The sequence below is a fragment of the Sturnira hondurensis genome, unplaced genomic scaffold (assembly GCF_014824575.4).
Source record: "Sturnira hondurensis isolate 20B ecotype Veracruz unplaced genomic scaffold, ASM1482457v3 Scaffold0009906, whole genome shotgun sequence".
NCBI lineage: Eukaryota > Metazoa > Chordata > Mammalia > Chiroptera > Phyllostomidae > Sturnira > Sturnira hondurensis.
The window spans coordinates 1,332,352-1,352,627 of record NW_028082537.1 but is presented as its reverse complement, the minus strand read 5'-3'; the positions used below and the strand labels follow the sequence as shown (position 1 = coordinate 1,352,627).

The following is a 20,276-nucleotide window of genomic DNA, read 5'->3' as shown; positions in this document are numbered from 1 at the left end:
AGGAGAGAGGGAGAGAAATGTCAATGTATGGTTGCCTCTCATGCATCCCCTGCTGGGAACTGGCCTGCAACCTAGGCATGTGCCCTGACTGGGAATCGAACTGTGATCCTTTGGCTCACAGGCCCACGCTCACTCAATCCACTGAGCTATGCCAGCCAGGGTCTCTCCCTTTCTTATTCATTCATTCATTCATTCATTCTCTCTCTCTCCCTTTCTTATTCTCTCTCTCTCTCTCCCTGTGCTCCCCTCTAACGCATATCCTTCCCCTCTCTCTAAAAGCAATGAACAATGTCCTCAGGTGAAGATAAAAAATTGTTTTAATTAAAAAAAGTTACTTGTATATGTAAAACACTAGATAGATATCAAGAATGTGGTAGATTCACAGGAAAGAAACTTCAAAAAGACAGGAAAGGTAACAGATAAAAGCTGGTATTATACCAAATTTCCTACTGACATATACATTATTCAGCTACCTCACCATCATCTAAACTCAATACATGCAAAGTACATCTCAACATTTTGTTTATTCCTAAGTAACTATCCATCCCACAATCTATAATGCAGGGTAAAACCATCTACACTCAGCTATCCACAATGAATGAGTGACTGCTCACTCATCTCAGCCCACATCCATTAACTCACACAATATTATAATAAGTTTCTACAATTAAATGAGTTCAGTATCCATTCCCTTTTCTTCCTAGAGTAACACCCTTGAAAAGCCTGTTAGTTTCTGGTTCCAGTCACTCCAAATAATAGCAGCTTTATTTTTCTTTTAAGTCTGTAAGGTATGCCACGTCCTTCCATATAGTTTTTACTTAAGAAACAATTCATTCTTTTAAAAAAATGTATTATTTTTAACAGAATTTACTTCTGTTACTGGCAACCAAGTAATGTACTAGTATTTTGAAAACTGGTAAGTAAAGGTTAAAAATGAAGCATTTGGAGTGATGGCAGCTCCAAGGGTCTGTGCTGTCACAGGAACACGGGAAAATGAAGCACAAAATGTCAGAATCAACAATGTCAAGCCTCTGGAAAACAGTCGAAAGTTTATAGCAACCAAGTAAATATTCAATAAAGAGGCAACTTAAAAACAGGAAAAGAAAACTTCCAGCCACATGGAGGCAGATAAGCTTTGCTTCCTCACACAACCAAAAGGATTAACAACCAACAAAAAAACAAACAACCAAACAGAACTCTCAGAAAATCAAACTGTACAGAAGTCCAAAAACGAAGGATTTAAAGAAGAAACATTCATCCAGACCGGTAGGAAGTGCAGAGAGAATGTGATGTGACTTAGCAAGGTGGTGGCAGGGAAGAAGCAGCAGCAGCAGCAGCCAACGGAAGAGGGAGACCCACATTCACATGCAATGATGGACAACTGGGAAGCAAACGACCCAGACCCCAGACCCAGGACCGACCGTGCAGCCCAGAGTTCCATCCCCAAGAAAATAAGGTCTCATAACCTCTGGCTATAAAAAGCAGTATAGGTTGAGAAAGTGGGAGAAACTGCTGTTCTCTCCTAAGTTTCCATTTAAAGGGCCTACAAGAACATAACACAAACTCACCCGCTCTGGGAATCAGCATGAGGGCAGCAACTAGAAGGGTGCCAGTCACTTATGAAAGGAAGGGAAGTCACTGGAAAAGGGGGGGGGAAGCTTAGCAAACAGTATTTGTCCTCCCCCACATACAGCACCACAAAGAGGCGAAGCAGGTAGCAACACCCTGGTGAATACCTAAGGCTCCGCCCTTGCAACATAACAGGTGTGCCCACACAGGGAGTCAAAGCAACTCTACCTAATACGCAGAAACACAGGGAGGCTGCCAAATTGAGAAGACAAAAAAACTGGCCCAAATTAAAGAACAAAACTCCAGAGAAAGAACTACGCGACACGGAGACAGCCAATCTATGTGGCTAAGTGGACTGGGCACTGGCTTGCGAACCAAAGGGTCTCTGGTTCAATTCCCAATCGGGGTACATGAACCAGGTCCCCACGAAGGGGCAAGTAAGAGGCAATCACACATTGATGTTCCTTTTCCTCTCTTTCTCCCTCCCTTCCCCTCTAAAAATAAATAAAATCTTAAAAAAAAAGAAGATGCTCAGAAATGATTCAGTATGGCCACAAACTAAAGGGAAAAGGCTATACAAAGTGAAATGAAGAAAAATATACAGGGAACCAACAGTGTGGGAAGGAAACTGGGGTTCAAATCAATGATTTGGAACATTAGGAAAAAACAAACAATCAACAAGAACAGAATAAAGAAACAAGAATTGAAAAAAGAGGACACAACTCTGGGACATCTCCAAATGTGCCAACATCTGAATCATATAGATGCCAGAAGGAGAAGAAGAGCAAGAAACTGAAAACCTATTTGGAAAAAAAAAAAAAGAAAGAAAACTTTCCCAATTTGGCAAAGGAAATAGGCATACAAGTCCAGGATTGAACAAGATGGACACAAAGAAGACCACACGAAGAAATAGCACAATTAAAATGCCACAGGTTAAAGATAAGGCAAGAATCTTAAAAGTGGAAAGGGAAAAACAGAGAATTACATACAAAGAAGTTCCCATGAGACTATCAGCTGATTTCTCAAAAGAAGCCTTGCAGGCAAGGAGGGGCAAGAAGTACTCAAAGTGATGAAAAGCCAAGGACCTAAATCCAAGATTACTATCCATTAAAGCTCTCATTTTGATGGAAGGGCAGATAAAGTGCCTTCCGGACAATGCAAAGTAAAGGAGTTCATCATTACCAAGCCCTTGTTGTTTGAAATGTTAAAGGCACTTATCAAAGGGAAATAAGAAGATCAAAACTATGAACAGTAAAAGGACAACAAACTCAAAACTATCAACACCTGAATCTAAAAAAAAAGAAAAACAGTCATGGCTGGTGTAGCTCAGTGAATTGAATGCAGTCTGCAAACGAAACGGTCACCAGTTCGATTCCCATTCAGGGCACATGCCCGGGTTGCAGGCCAGGTCCACAGTCGGGGGCCACATGAGAGGCAACCACACTGATGTTTCTTTCCCTCGCTTTCTCCCTCCTCTCCCTTCTCTCTAAAAATAAACTTTTAAAAAATTTTTAAATTAAAAAAAAAAACTAAGCATGCAACTACAGTGGGAATAGAATCGTGGACATGGAGATCAAATGGAGGATTATCATGGAGGGTGGGGATGGGGGAGGAAGAGAATGGGGAAAAAAGTACAGGGATTAAAAAGCAAAATTGACAGGTACAAAATATACAGGGGGGCGTTAAGAAAAGTATAGAAAATGGAGTAGCCAAAGAACTTGCATGCACAACCCATGAATATGAATTGAGCTGGGGGGAACTGGTGGAGGAAAAGGGAGTATCAAGCAGAGGCAGGCAGGCAGGCAAAGAGGGGAAATTCGGCCCAACTGGTATAGCATAATCAATAAAATGTACTAAAAACATGAATACACTATAGAATAGCAGTTGTTTACTCTCATAACCATATTGCTGCCTGCCCATCAAAGAGCACCATATCATACATCACTAACCTAGAAAGAGAACAAAATTCAAACTACTGTTCCTACTGAATGGGTATAGTTTTCTCAGCTTCGTTAAGTTCAACCATAGTTAAGTTAGAGGCTATCTGTACATTAAGGTAGTTAATTTTGTGCTGTGTGATTTTTACTTTAATTAAAAAAAAAAAAACTATTCTCTCTTTCCTTCACAAACTGCACTTCAGATTAATAAAATAGTCAATAAGAGCCCTGGCTGGTGTTGCTCAGTGGATTGAGTGCCAGTCTGTGAACCAAGGGATTGCTGGTTCAATTCCCAGTCAGGACACATGCCTGGGTTGCGGGTCAGGTCCCCACTTGGAGGCACACAAGAGGCAACCACACGCTGATGTTTCTTTCTCTCCCCCTCTTTCTCCCCTGCTTTCCCTTCTCTAATATGCTAAAATAAATCTTTTTAAAAAATAGTCAGTAAGGAAAATGTTCTCTTTAGAAGTAATCCTGCTAATGCATATGTGACAGAATATCAGTTTATTTGATCTTTATTTAATAAAATAATGGGTATAGATACTTAGTGATCAACGGCGTTAACATCACCAAAAAACAAAAACCATAAACAAATGTTGTGTGCTTCCTGAAGAAAATATATAACTCTATGAAGTATTCTTGCCTGCCCCACAAACTGAGTGTGATCAAGTGTCTGAACGCATCTACTATTGTACCATTGTACAGAAATGTATAGAACAAAGTTAACATGTTAAAACACATACACACACAACATCTAAGATGCAATCAATAGCCGACTGTGGAAAACTATACAGGGCAAGTGATCCCAATTTTTCCATAAGTGAATTGACAAGAAAAATAGTGGATGGGATTACAAAGAGACCTAAGTGATATATCAAGCAATGGCAATTTTTTAGATGTCATCATATATATTGTATCCTTTTTAAATACCCATTTATATTACAGATGCTCACAATAATCAGAACAGGGAAGGAAAGGAGATAAAGATTGGTCATGAATTGACCACTGTTAAAAGCTAGATACCTAGGCATTCTCTCTACTTTTATGTACACTTGAAAAATTTCCCATAATTGAAGAGTTAAAAAAAAAATACATGTGTAGAATTTTACCACCCTTGTATCTCTAATATTCACTCCTCACTTTAATCTCTCTTCCTTTGGTCTTCAAACAGTCCTCATCACCCCCAGGTGGGGGCTCAGGAAAGGTGATATTTGTTCCGTTGTCTAGTTGTAATTTTTGCTGTAGTTGTGTGAGGGGGTGTGTCATGTTTACCCATGCTTTCATATTGTCCAGAAGTTGGGTTGCTTATATTTTTGAGGAAGACATTTTAATATGAATTGAGGGCCACTGGTACACATTATCTGACAGAAAAGTGAGAAGAACTTATAACATCCAATAGGGTTTTATAGTCACAATATTCTACACTATAACGCACTTTCTCTTAAAATTTGAAGACATTTTTAAAGGATAGTTTCAATATTGCCTAGTATTTGCTTTACTTTCTGGCATTAGAATCTAAATCCCAACACAGACAAGACCTGGCTTTGCTGCAGTAAGTCCAAGGGAGGGATGATGAAGGACTGTTTGAAGACCAAAGGAAGAGGGATTAAAATGTAGGCCTCTTAAAGGGCCTACAAAGGTCTTAGGACTTACGCAGACTCACCACCTCTGGGATTCAGCATCAGAACAACAAGTGGAAGGGCACCAGTGGCATATAGGGAGAAAGTGAAATGACTGGCAATATGGCAAGTACCTGGAGACAGCTTGCTCCAGGGCAAATCTCCAAAAACAGGCAGCTGTACTGTACCCTCTCCGAACTTTCCCCCGCACAGAGCCACAGAGCGGTAACACGAGTGGCTCCCCAATGCCCCATGATTACTTAAGACTCCACCCATACAATTTACAGGTACACTTTCTTACAATAGGCCCGCTATTAAAATAGGGAGTCAAAGCAGTTCTACATAATACACAGAAACAAACATAGGGAGGATGCCAAATAGAGGAGACAAAGAAAGGTGGCACCTGGCTGCTGTGGCTCAGTGGATTGAGTGCTGGCCTGTGAAACAACGGTTCACCAGTTTGATTCCCAGTAAGGGCACATGCCTGGGTTGCAGGCAAGGTCCCCAGATGGGGGGCCCATGAGAGGCAACCACATATTGATGTTTCCCTCCCTCTCTTTCTACCTCCCTTCACCTCTCTCTATAAATGAATAAAGTACTTTAAAAAAATAAAATAAAAGTAAAGTAAAATGCCAAAGGTTAACGCTAGAGAAAGAATCTTAAAAGCAGTAAGAGAAAAGCAGACTTATCAACAAAGGCGTTCCCGTAAGACTGTCGGCTGACTTCTCAAAACAAACTTCTCAGGCTAGAAGGAACTGGCCAGAAATATTCAAAGTGATGAAAAGCTCAGAGCTACAAAATAAATTATTCTATCCAGCACAGCTGCCATTTAGAATGAAAGGGCAGAGAAACTCCTTCCCAGACAAAGTAAAGCTAAAGGAGGTCATCATCACCAAGCCATATAACATTATTATATGAAATGTTAAAGGGAATTATATCAGAAAAAGATCAAAACTATGAACACTAAATGGCAATAAATTCACAACTATCAATAACTGAATCTAAATAACAAACTAAGCAAACAAGTAGAACAGGAACAGAATCATACATATGGAGATTATTTGGAGGGTTATCAACTGGGAAGGGGAAGGGAGAGAAGGAAGGATAAAGTGCAGGGATTGAGAAGTAAAAACTGCCCTGGCTGGCATAGCTCAGTGGATTGAGCACGGACCTGTGAACCAAAGGATCACAGTTTGATTCCCAGTCAGGGCACATGCCTGGGTTACAGGCTAGTTCCCAGCATGGGAAGCACGAGAGGCAACCATACATTGCTATTTCTCTCCTTCCCTTCCCATCTAAAGATAAATAAATAAAATATTTAAAAAATAACTCTCTTAACAATTAAAAAGAAGTAGAAACTAGTAGGTTTCTAAATAGACAGGGGGATGTTAAGAACAGTATAGGAAATGGAGTAGTCAAAGAACTTATATGCAGGACCCATGGACATGAACTAAGGCGGGGGGATTGCTGGAAGGAAAAGAGGTACCAAGCAGAGGCAGGCAAAGGGGGAAAATTTGGGACAACTGTAACAGCATAATCAAAAAATATTATTTTTAAAAAATATATAAGCAAGACGTTATACCACCTCTTGCCTGGCCCCCTCAATAATACATCTTTGTCAATGATGAAAGCCTTATAATTGTTCACAAGGGATTTCTATATGTTTGCTTAGAGCAGGGGTGTCAAACTCATTTTCACCAGGGGGCCACATCAGCCTCACAGTTGCCTTCAGAGGGTTGAATGTAATTTCAACTCCTTAACAGTTAAAGAGTAGTTACATTTATACAGTCCTGAAATTATTCTGGCCCTTTGAAGGCAACCACGGGGCTAATGTGGCCCCTGCTGAAAATGAGTTTGACACCCCTGGCTTAGAGCACATGCTCAGCAAGTAAAACAGCAGTCTAAATTAATCTCTGTAATTTAAATTATTACTTTTTTCTATTTCCCCCAATCTCCCAGATATACACTGTAGCTGATTTCAAGTATGTTAAATGAACTTATGATCCAGCTCTACTTTTCTTTTAGTAGTTGGTCTGGTCTAATACCCTTCCAAGCCATCCACCTCAATGCTGTCAGAGTGATCTTTCTAAAATATAAACCTCCTTCCTCAGCTTCAAAGGCTCCCCACAATCAATAAGAGGAGTCCTTAGTATGAGGGAAAAAAGGAAAGGAGAGAAATTAAAAATTGAATTGAAAAACAACTAATCCGGACTGCCAGGGAAAGAAAAACTAAACTAAAACTTCAAACATATCACCAGCGTGATAAAAGTGTATACACATACTGAAAAAAAAGTCTTATCAATATCGTACATCAGCCACATTGTGGGGTTTTGTTAACTAGTCTGGAAATATATTGGGTAAGCCAAAAAGTCCACTTAGTTTTCTGCACGAAATAAAAGAAAAATTTTCATTTTCACCAAGAACTTCATTGATTGGAATATTTTGAGTATGTTGGCTATCTCCTGCTATTTACTGGCTTCTTTTTAATGGGTAGAGTCCAGGAGTACTGCTACACATCTTCCAATGCATAAGACAGCCCCACAGTAAAGAATTATTTGGCCAAAATGTCAATAATATATAGAAACTTTGCAAACCATTTTGGACACATTCTATCAGTCACAGCACTTTCTCCATACACTGCACAAATCATTTTTGCATTTCCACTGCACTTTTACATTTCTTGAAATAATAAAGTATAATACACCAAAAATGTTATGTATTTTTTCCATCTGAAATATAAAATGGCTGCACACAAATTCATCAATTTTGCTAAGTCTTTTTTAAAATGCGTGCTGATGTGACAGCTGTCACACACAATACAATCTAACAAAATTGTCTCTTTTATTTTATATTTTATTTATTTATTTTTTAGAGAGAGGGGAAGGGAGGGAGAAAGAGAGGGAGAGAAAGAAACATCAATGTGTAAGAGAAGGTTGCTTCTTGCACTCTCCAACTGTGGACCTGGCCTGCCACCTAGGCAGGTGCCCTGATCAGGAATCCAACTGTAACCTTCAGCTCCACAGGCTAGCACTCAACCCACTGAGCCACACCAGCCAGGACTAACAAAATGTTCCCAATGAAGTTAAAAAGAACTAAGCACTACTAGAACCATTATACAAACAAAAGTAAATGAATCTTTTGGCCAACCCAATGATTAGCATTTCTTTAGGAAGAAATGTACTCCAGGTTCCAAAATAACCTACAAATCAATTCTGGAACACAATTTAGTCAGAATATTTTAAATATACATTAGAGTATAATAAAGATAACATTTCAAATCAGTGATCAAAAAATGAGTTATTCAGTAAGTGGAGATGGGACAAACTGTAGCATTTTGTTACCTAGACAAAAATAAAGTTGGGGGTCTATACACCTTACATTGTATTACCCAGACACATTCCAAATGCATTTAAGATTAAACCATTAAAATAAAAAGGAATCTATAATATTAGAGAAAAACATAAAAGAAATGTTTTATAACCTTGTAATAGGAAAGACCTTTCTACCTAATAGTTCCAAATACAAAAGCCACAAAAAACAAGATTAATAAATTCAACTTAAAACTTATGTATAGTAAAAAAGTTTCATAAGAAAAGATGAACAACTGAGCAAAAACTAGTTCAACTCATATCAATAAAGTCCAATATAAGAGGGGCTTCTATGAAAGTTCCAACAAGTCAAAAAGAAAAAGATCCCCAACCAATCAGAAAAAGCTTATGAACAGACCACAAGAGAAAATGTAAATTCCTCTTTAAAATATAAAAAGATGCTCAGCTTCATAAATAAGTAAAATACAAAATAACTGCTCAGATATACCAATTTCTACCCACTGGATTTCCAAGGGCATAGAGAAGATCTTTTTTCATTCCTCCTTGCTGAGAAGATAATCTGGTACAATCACCAAGAAGAATAATTTGGGAATATTTACCAAAAATTAATTGCAAAATCCCTTTGACCTACAGATCCACTTCTGGGAATTAATAATCCTACAGTGGTATTTGCACACATGCAAAATGGAATACATAAAAGCAGACAATTCAAAAGTACATCAACATTAATGACTAATTACATTAATATGGTAAAAAGAAATCTCTATACTAATAAAAGAGATAAAATGTTCTGTGAAAAAAAATAAGATTCCAGAGTATGTATATTATTCATCTAATATAAAAATGAAAGATCTCCTGTACAGTGTAGTTCAGTTGGTTGGGTGTCATCCTGCAAAACGAAAGGTCGCAGGTTCAATTCCCAGTTAGGGCACATATGTAGGTTGCGGGTTTAGTTCCTTTGTGGGGCACATAGAAGAAGCAACCAACTGATGTTTCTCTCTCACATCATTGTTTCTCTCCCTCTCTCTCTAAAGTCAACAAACATGTCCTCGAGTAAACACTGTTTATAAAAAGATTAAAAATTGGAGAAAGTAGCCCTGGCTGGTGTAGCTCAGTGGAATGAGCACAGACCTGAGAACCAAACAATCGCGGTTCAATTCCCAGTCAGGGCACATGCCTGGGTTGCAGGCCCATTCCCAGCAGGGAACACACAAGAGGCAACCGCACATTGATGTTTCTCTCCCTCTCTCCTTCCTTTCCCCTTTAAAGATAAATAAATTTTTTAAAAATTGGAGAAAATATTTGTCTGTTAATATAAATTTGTATATGCCAAATGACCTAGAAGAATGGGCAAAAAAGTAATTAACAACAATTATACTGTGGCAGGAAAGTTGTTAAGGAACTGGGCAAATGGTGAACAGGAGTAGGAGGGAGAGTTATTGAAAATTTTTTAAATTTTGGATAATGTGACTGTATAACATGGTCTAAACATTAAATTAAAATATAAATAGACAAAAACATTGTTATTTTTCCCTTTACTTTACTAATGACATTACCATATTCTATGCCAATACTTTAGAGTTGACTACCCAAAATGAAGTGTATACTATGTTATACCTCTAGCTTCTTTTAAGTATCTTCATTGGTTCCTTAAAGTTTTACAGTATACCACAGTTCAATAAATTTATGATACTGAGCTATAAAGAAATATAGATTTCTCTGTGCGAGGTAACTAAAAATAGAGATGAAAATGAGAAATACACAAGGGGTCCTCAGGAAAGCTCAAAAAATGTAGACAGATGTCAGCATTTCTTTTTTATCAAGGAAAAAGGGTATCAAAATTAACATTCCACAGAAACATCATTTGTCCAGCAGTACACAAAAAAGGAAAAACAGATTTTAACTGAGAGAAAAGTGGCTTATTTTGTTGACAGGTATGGTTGGGTTGGGCACTGCCCCGCAAAGCAAAAGGTCACTGGTTCAATTACTGGTCACAAATGGTCCCTAGTTGGGGTACATGCTGGAGGTAACAGATCCATGTTTCCCTCCCCTACTTATCTCTCCCCTCCCCTCTCTCTAAAAATGAGTAAAAATAAAATCTTTTAAAAAATGGCTTATTTTTCAAAAATAATTTCTATAAGAAATAGTATCCATTAAAAAATAATCAAAATTTTAATTAAAAGTATGTGGATCATTCTGCATTAAGAAAAAACAATGCTTTATTCTGTCCAAAAAAAAAGAGAGAATCTCTTGTTTCAATAAAAAATGTCATAAATTACATCCAGTGATGCTAAAAATACCTAAGCGGTAAACACTATTTAATTTTATATAATATGAACTACCAAATATCTTAAAATACTTCTTTTAAATCTCTGCACTTACCCCCATTATCTGTTCTTTTTAAAGCTCCATCCTTATGAGGACACAGTTCACATCTCTATTTAAAAAAAAAAAAAGAAAGGAAATAAAGATTTTTCAGATTACAAACGTGTAACATCTTCCTTGTAACTTCAAAACTATTAAAAGATGGAAGTAACATTTCAGAACATTCTTTACAAATTTGCCTTGACATGAGATCTTCCTCAGAGCACCAGATAAATTTTAAGAAGTAAACTCTGCTGAACTTTTAAATTCCTACCAAGATTTTTTTTAGCATTAAAGTAATAAAAACAAAAAGATGCTCAACATAAGATTGGGACACAGCTTTTAACATCTGCCTCTACCTCTTTACTTTCTAGGTATGATCAGGTAGGGTAATTCTACTTAGGTCTGGTTTGTCCTAAAATAAAAAGCAAAACTCAAAAATTCAGAATTTTGATTTAAGTGGGAAGGCATGGTCTCACATGTGCTGACCTGCCACCTAGAAGGAAGGAACTGCCCTAATTATTCTAATTACTCTTATCATTCACATGCAGTGAATGGTACTCAAGTTATTATGGATCCCATTTCCTATCAGCCCTCAATATAAAACCAGAAATAAACATACAACCAATGCTAACGTTTCTTTCCACTACTGACAAGACAGATATAATCGTAAAAATATTAAACAGAGTAAGTTTCAATGGCATTGTCTTATATAAAAAATATGTTCCTGGAGGTCACACCTATTAATTATTTGTGTACTTTATCTTGCTTCCCAAAGGGCTTTTGCAGCATACGAGGTCTGTCCAGAAAGTATCCAGCCTTCTGCTCCGGTAGCAGTCTGTGAAATGAATTTTGCCATGATATGTTTCATGCCAAGATCCTGAGTCAAAACACTGGACACAGTAGTTTTTGGAATCCCTAGACCAGCTTCTAATTCTCACAGTCATTCACTGATCTTCATTGATTGCAGCACGTTCTCTAGTCTCAGGTGTTCTGCTTGTTTCAGGCCTTCCAGAACATGGTTCACTTTCAACAGATTATCAACCATCTTCCAGCATTTGTGCCACACTTTTATTTGCACTGCACTCATTGCATCATCTCTGACAGCCTTCTGAATCATCCAAATAATTTCCACAGAGGAATGCTCAAGCTTAATGCAAAATTTGATGCAGTCATTGTTCTACTTGCTCGGTCATTTTGAATGCGACCGCCACACAGCACAGATGCTCACTCAATGGAATCTACCACCCCCACCGACTAGTACAGTGAAGTTATCGTTGTTCAATTTAATGTGCATTCTAGTCCACTCTCCTTGGCTGCCAAGTTCCATCAATGTTGCCCAAACCGTTCTCATTATATTAACAATGGCTGGACTTTTTCCAGAGAGACCTCATATAATATAGTAACAAATACATTAAAAGTAAAATAAAAACAGTTAACTATGATAAAATAGTGAGTAAGTACATACAACATAAGCCATGAGATGCTATTATTTCTTCTCATGCATGCAGTATTTTTTTTTAATATTTTATTTATTTATCTTTAGAGGGGAAGGGAAGGAGAGAGGGAGAGAAACATCAATGTACGGTTGCTTCTCGTGCATCCCCTGCTGGGAACTGGCCCCTGCCAGGAACTGGCCTGCAACCTAGGCATGTGCCCTGACTGGGAATCGAACCGCAATCATCTGGTTCGCAGGCCCGCGCTCAATCCACTGAGCTACACGAGCTAGGGCTCATGCATGCAGTATTTCACTCTCCTGATTCTCCTCTTATCTCTTTGGCAACACCTTTCTGATAACCTTACCTAACCTTTAAATGTGTTAGTTCCTCAGGGCTCTGACTTAAGATGCCTTCTCATTACCTGTTAAACACTAGTCAATCTCATTCATTTTCCACAGATCTATTATAACCAATTAAATTACTAGAATGCACCAGTGAATCCCAAATTTTACCTATTTAGATTTGTCCTTTGTTCCATATGTAAAACTTCCTATGATACACAGGCACTTTAAGCTCTGCCCAAAATATATGACAACACTTACTCTTTCTGCAGTTTTCCCTATCTTTGCAATGATACCCTTAAAACCACATATTGCCCATACCTAGACATCATCTTTTTGCAGCTTTACTCTGCTTCCTATCCTCATTTAATCAATCACCACATTCTGGCCATCCTTCCTCCTAAATACTGACAAGATTTGACTACCTCTCTCTATATTACATTAGTATTACTAGCCAACTGCAAGACAATACCAACTTTCATCAGGACCACTTCAGTGGCCTTCCACTAAATAGTCTCCCAATATTCACCCTTATCTGACCCCTACCAATTTACAGCATGAACTTCAAAAACATCTCTTTCCTGCTTAATACCTCTTTGGTAGTTTCCCTACACAACCTAACCCTACTTTCCCCTCTAAAAACTTCTCTCTTCTCAAACATCTCACTGTCTGGGCAATACTAATTTTTCTTCTTTCAGTTCTGTAAATACTCCAAAGCTCATTCCTGCCTCACAAACTTAAATGTATTGTTTTTACTCTACCTGAAATACTGTCCTTCACCCCAGACCTCTTTCATAGTGGATAATTTCTTATCCCTCCCTCAGATCCTTCCTTAAAGTCACTTCTTCAGAAAAGGTTTCCTTGAATCCCTCTATTAGGTTAGGTGTCATATTATGAATTACCTATAATTTCCTTGTCATATATTATAATCACAATTATTTATGCAATTATGTTTATCTACTCTGGTAGATTATAAGCTCTATTTCATGGCTATAGCCCTAGCATCTATCACAGTCTCATGTCATGGTAACACAAAAAATATATGATGGGTAAAATGGAAGAAGCAAAAACACAAGCACACTTGCGAAACGCAGGCAATAATTTGGTTCTAAGTTCTACTTCCTTCACAGATGTAAACACTATTGGCTGTATGATTCACCTTTCAGGAAAGAAACAGTTGCTTGTAGAAGTATAACTAAATCTAATAAAAGACCACAATAAGTGATTGATTACTCTTTGGGATGATTAGGTGTTAAGAATAACTGTTTAGCAACTGGGGAAGAAAAATTCCTATTAGACCTTTAAAATTCACTGATCACAAATCTAAATTCAAAATGTTTAAATTAAAAAATATTCTTTATTTCTCTCTTATCCTGCAGCCCAAGATGCCAAAAGGAAAGAAGGCTAAGGGTAAAGGGACATGAAAAAGCAGGAGGCCAAGAAGGTACCAAATCCTATTTGAGAAGAGGCCTAAACATTTTGGCACTGGACTAAACATCTAGCCCAAAAGAGACCTCAGCCACTTTTTCAAATGCCACCCCTCCCCCCCGCCCCCTACATCCATTTGCAGCAGCAAAGGGCTATCCTCTATTAGCATCTGAAAGTGTCTCTTGCCATTAAGTAGTTCATCCAGGCCTTGGATGCGAAACACCTACTAAACTGCTTAAGTGAGGCCACAAGTGCACACCAGAAACAAAAGCTAAGGAAAAAAGCAGCTAGCAAATGGGATGCCCCCAACAAGAGGCCACCTACCCTTCGAGCAGCTGTTAACACGATCACCACCATGGTGGAGAACAACATGGCCCAGCTGCTAGTGATGTAGATCCCATAAATCTGGTCATCTTCCTGCCTGCCCTGTTGCTATAAGACAGGGGGTTCCCTATTACATCATCAAGTGGAAAGCCAGGCTGGGGTGTCTAGTCCACAGGAATACCTGTACCACCATCCTCTTCACACAGGTTAACTCAGAAGACAAAGCAGCTTGGGCCAAGCTGGTGGAAGCTGTCTACAGCAATTACAACAACAGATGTGAGGAGATCCACCACTACTGGGGAGACAATGTCCTCGGCCAAATGTGAATGGCCTACACTGCCAAGAGGCAGAGGCAAAGGCTAAAGAACTGGCCACAGAGCTGGGCTAACTGTACATTGTTGAGTTTTTTTGTACATAAACTTAATAAAAATTCTCCTTCAAAAAATGTTTCCATTAATATTTTATTTATTTACTTTTAGAGAAAGGGGAGATGAGGAGAGAAATATCAATGTGAGATAGAAACATCAATTGCTTGCCTCTCCTTTGCAACTAGACTGGAGAACGAACCACAACCCAGGCATGAACCCTGACCAGGAATCAAACTTCTGACGTTGCACTTTGTTGGACAATACACAACAAGCTGAGTCACACTGCTCAGAGGCGGAAAAGAATGTATCTTTTAGGTTTTTAAAAATATTTTATTCAGCCCTAGTTGGTGTTGAGCCCAGGCCTGTGATCCACATGATCATGGTTCGATTCCCAGTCAGGGCAAATGCCTGGTTGCAGGCCAGTTCCCAGCAGGGGACACATGAGAGGCACCCACACATTGAGTGTTTCTCTCCCACTTTTTCTCCTTCCCTTCCCCTTTCTCTAAAAATAAACAAAAAAAATATTTTTTTAAAAAAGATGTTCTTCACTTTACTTTTAGACAGAGGGGAAGTGAGGGAGAAAGAGAGGGAGAGAAACATCAATCTGTGGTTCCTCTCATGTGAGCCCTACTGGGGACCTGGCCGAAAACCCAGACATGTGCCCTCACTGGGAATCAAACTTACAATCCTTTGGTTCCCAGGCCAGTGCTCAATCCACTGGCCGCTCCAGCCACGGTTAGTTAGTATTTTTAATTACAGAAAAGAAGGTGTAGAGATAATTCGCAAGTAATCAATGTTTCTCGCAACAATGTTCATCTCCCTCTCTTCCTCCTTTCCCTTCTCTAAAAACACAATCTTTTTGAAAAAAATTATATGAAACTATATAAGAAAACATTTAGACTCACTTATATTCAATGAAACATGAATATGAAACCACAAACAAGAAGCATTTTTGCCAACTAATTTCTTACTATATCTAAGTTCTTTTTTTTTCTTTTTTTAAATATATTTTATTGAGTCTTGGCTGGTGTAGCTCAGTGGATTGAGCACAGGCCTGTGAACCACACAATCTCAGTTCAATTTCCAGTCAGGGCACATGCCTGGGTTGTAGGCCAGCTCCCAGCAGGGGACACACGAAAGGCAACCACACAATGACATTTCTCTCCATCTCTCCTTCCCTTCCCCTCTAAAGATAAATACATAAAAATTTTAAAAAATGTTATATATATATATATTTTATTAATTATACCATAACAGTTATTCTATTCCCTCCTTCATTCTCCTCCACCCTGCACACCCCTCCCCCACCAATAGCCCCCTTTAGCTTATGACCATGTGTCTCAAGTTCATTAGATTCTATATTTCCCCTACTATTCTTGCCCCCCCTATTTTCTACCAACCATGTATGCTATTTTCTGTATCTTCTGCCCCTTTCTTCTCCTCCTCCCACTCCCGTTGCTAACCCTCCATGTGTTCTTCATTTCTATGGTTCTGCTCCTGATCTAGCTGTCCTCTTGGTTTGCTTTTGTATTAGGTGTGGTCGTCGATGACTGTGAGTTTGCTGTCCTTTCACTGTTCATATTTTTCATCTTCTTTTTCTTAGATAAGTACCGTTAACATTTCATGTAATAAGGGCTTGGTGATGATGAACTCCTTGAATCTGATCTTATCTGAGAAGCATTTTATCTGCCCTTCCATTCTAAATACAATCTTTGCTGGATAGAGCAATCTTGGCTGTAGGTCTTTGTATTTCATGACTTGGAATACTTCTTTCCAGCCCCTTCTTGCCTGTAAGGTCTCTTTTGAGAAATCCGCTGACAGTCTGTGGGAATTTCTTTGTAGGTGACTGTCCCCTTATCTCTTCCTGCTTCTAGAATTCTCTCCTTCATTTTAATCTTGCGCAATGTAATTATGGTGTGCCTTGATGTGTTCCTTCTTGGGTCCAACTTCTTGGGACTCACTGAGCTTCCTGGATTTCCTGGAAGTCTATTTCCTTTGCCAGATTGGGGAAGTTCTCCTTTATTGGAGGTTCCTAAGCCTCTCCTCATTTTTTTGAATTCTTGTTTCTTCATTCTTTTCTGGTTGAATGTTTCGTTCTTCCTTCTGGACCACTCCATTGATCTGAGTCGCTGTTTCTTTTCCATCACTATTGGTCTCCTGTGCATTTCCCTTCATTTCACTTAGTTTAGCCTTACATGTTCCTCTAATTTGTGACTATAATCAACCAGTTCTGTGAGCATCCTGATCACCAGTGGTTTGAACTGTGCATCTGAGAGGTTGGCTAATTTTTGGTCGCTTAGAGTTATTGGCTGGAGGGCTTTCAGTTCTTCTTGAGCCATGATGTTTTGGCCTGTTTGCACCTGTTACGTATGAGGAGTGGAGCCCTAGGTGTTCACCAGGGTGGTGCAACTCAGTTCCTGGGGTGTGACGCTGTATGTGGGAGTGGGATCATAGGAAATCAAAGGTGGTCTCCTCTGCCTCCTCTGGCAGCTGGGGCCGTGCAATCCATCTCACTGCCCACTCCCTTTCTGGTTTATCTGCGAGTGCAAATGTGCAACCGCAGTCAGCCTGCCCCGCACCCTCACTGGGTCCACGATAATACACCGGCTGCCTGTGAACCTGGGTCACCTGGGTCTCCTGGGTTGGGGAATCCTTCCTGCCCAACCCTGCTCCGCTGTTGGCTCCGCCCCTCTTACCGGTCCGGTTGAATGGTTCGTTGTTGTCGGACTTCCATATAGTTCAGTTTTCTGTACGCTGGCTGCATCTTTGTTTACTAAACCTTTGTTGTACTCAAACTTGGTTGTGGGAGAAGGCAGCCTCCTTAGCTAAGTTCTTTAAAACATACTCCCTAATGTTTGAAGTATAGTAAACATTTATTTTCATATAGTCAAAAGCACCATATCAATTCTTTTTTTTTTACAAGATTTTGTTTATTTATTTTTAGAGATGGGGAAGGGAGAAAGAAAGGAAAAGAAATATCAGACTTCCGGACAAGATGTAGGCATAGGTGGAAACACTGTGCCTCCTCGCAAACCCAAGTTTAAAGACAACAAAGTTTTAGTAACAAAAACGCAGCCAAAACACAGAAAATTGAACTATACGTAAATCCCACAAAAAACCATTCATCCAGACCACTAACAAGGGTGGAGCCAGCAACTGGCGGAGCAGGGTTACACAGGAAAACTCAGCCAGACTGACCTGGGCACACAGGCGGCAATTGGCAGATCCCACGCATGGGGTTGCAATACACAGACCCAGTGAGGTCGCAAGGAGGCAGGCTGACCATGGTCACACATTGGCGCGCACATAAACCAGGCGAACGACCAAGCTGTGAAACAGACCTCACCGGCTTCAGTGGCAGGAAGCAGCACAGGGGACCGCCATTGCCCCTCCTTGACCCCGCCCCCACATACAGCATGACAACCCAGGAACTGAGTTGCCCCACCCTGGTGAACACCTAGGGCTCCACTCCTCATACGTAACAGGTGCAAACAGGCCAAAACATCATGGCTCAAGAAGAATTCAAAGCCCCAGAGCCAATAACTCTAAGCAACCAAAAAACAGCAAACCTCTCAGATGCACAGTTCAAAACACTGGTGATAAGGATGCTCACAGAACTGGTTGATTTTCATCACAAATTGGAGGAACATATGAAGGCTAAACTAACTGAAATGAAGGGAAATGTACAAGAAACCAATAGTGATGGAAAGGAACAGGGACTCAAATCAAGGGAGTAGACAACAAGGAAGAAAAAAATGACCAAACACAAAAGAATGAAGAATCAAGAATTCAAAAATATGAGGAGAGGCTTAGGAACCTCCAGGACATCTTTAAACGTTCCAACATCCGAATTATAGGGGTACCAGAAAGGGAAGAGGAAGAGCAACAAACGGAAAACTTATTTGAACAAATAATAAAGGAGAATTTCCCCAGTCTGGCAAAGGAAATAGACTTCCAGGAAATCAAGGAAGCTCAGAGAGTCCCAAAGAAGTTGGACCCAAAAAGGAACACATCAAGGCATATCATCATTACATTACCCAAGATTAAAATGAAGGAGAGAATTCTAGAAGCAGCAAGAGATAAGGGGACAGTCACCTACAAAGGAGTACCCATCAGACTGCCAGCTGATTTCTCAAAAGACACCTTACAGGCAAGAAGGGGCTGGAAGGAAGTATTCCAAGTCATGAAATCCAAAGACCTACAGCCAAGATTGCTTTATCCAGCAAAACTTTCATTTAGAATGGAAGGGCAGATAAAGTGCTTCTCAGACAAGGTCAAGTTCAAGGAGTTCATCTTCACCAAGCCCTTATTATATGAAATGTTAAAGGGACTTATCTAAGAAAAAGATGATGAAAAATACTAACAGTGAAAGGACAGCAAACTCACAGTTATTAACAACCACACCTAAAACAAAAGCAAACCAAGAAGACAGCTAGATCAGGAGTGGAACCATAGAAATGAAGAACACATGGAGGGTGAGCAACAGGGGAGTGGGAAGAGGAGAAGGGGGGAGAAGATACAGAAAATAAGTAGCATAGACAGTAGGTAAAAAATAAATAGGAGGGAGGGCAAGAATAGTAGGGGAAATATAGAATCTAAAGAACTGGTGACACATGGACATGAACGAAAGGGGGGCAGTGGTGGGGGAGGGGTGTGCAGGGTGGCGGGGAGTGAAGGGGGGAATAGGACAACTTTAATGATATAATCAATAAAATATATTTTTTAAAAAATCAGTGTGTGGCTGTCTCTCACATACCCCCTACTGGGGACCCAGCACACAACCCAGGCATGTGCCCCAGCCACGAATCAAACTGGTGACACCTGGTTTGCAGGCCCATACTTAATCCACTGTGCCACACCAACCAGGGCAATTCTTTTTGGAGAGCAATACAGCAATATGATTCAAGGAAATTACTGAATCCATTACTTCACAGGCAGTCAAAAGAAAAATGACAGAAATAGCATTGATGAAGTATGTAATCATTCTATATCTCATATATATATATATACATATATATATATATATACATTGTAATTTCAGACATGAAAAAATGTGTATAAGATATTTTACATGGCTGTTTAAAACTAAATTTTACTGTATAACAATGAGAGAACGAATATTATATTTTTCACTGAGATAAATGCATAGAAGAAAATTTTAAAAGAAAATACACAAAATATATTAAGCAGATTGTGATGAGCAGGATAAAATTATGAGTGAATTTACTTCCTTTTTTTAAAGATTTTATTTATTTATCTTTGGAGGGGAAGGGAAAGAGAGAGGGAGAGAAATATCAATGTATTGTTGCTTTTCCTGTGTTCCCTTCTGGGAACTGGCTTTCAACCCAGACATGTGCCCTGACTGGGAATCGAACTGCGTTTCTTTGGTTTGCAGACCCGAGCTCAATTCACTAATCTACACCAGCCAGGGCTGAATTTACTTCTTTATTCCAAAAAAACACTTCATTTTTTTTTAAAAAGATTTTATTTATTCTTAGAGCGGAAGGGAAGGAGAGATGGACAGAAATATCAATATATGGTTGCCTCTCATGAGTCCC

General features: G+C 39.3%; 1 protein-coding gene and 1 pseudogene across 9 annotated transcripts in view; one reads left to right on the top strand and one right to left on the bottom strand.

Annotated features, from left to right (window-relative positions):
* The window catches only part of MLLT10 (MLLT10 histone lysine methyltransferase DOT1L cofactor), a 251,441-nt gene that overhangs the window by 187,833 nt on the left and 43,332 nt on the right, over window positions 1-20,276 (bottom strand). For 7 of the 9 annotated variants that reach the window (XM_037058099.1, XM_037058098.1, XM_037058097.1 and 4 more), the window contains exon 4: window positions 10,837-10,891. The exons of the other annotated variants lie outside the window; for them this stretch is intronic. In XM_037058099.1, coding sequence (XP_036913994.1) covers window positions 10,837-10,891 — 55 coding nt within the window. The remainder of the gene's footprint in view (window positions 1-10,836; window positions 10,892-20,276) is intronic. 9 annotated transcript variants of the gene reach the window in all.
* On the top strand, window positions 13,984-14,738 carry LOC118995168 (60S ribosomal protein L7a-like; annotated as a pseudogene).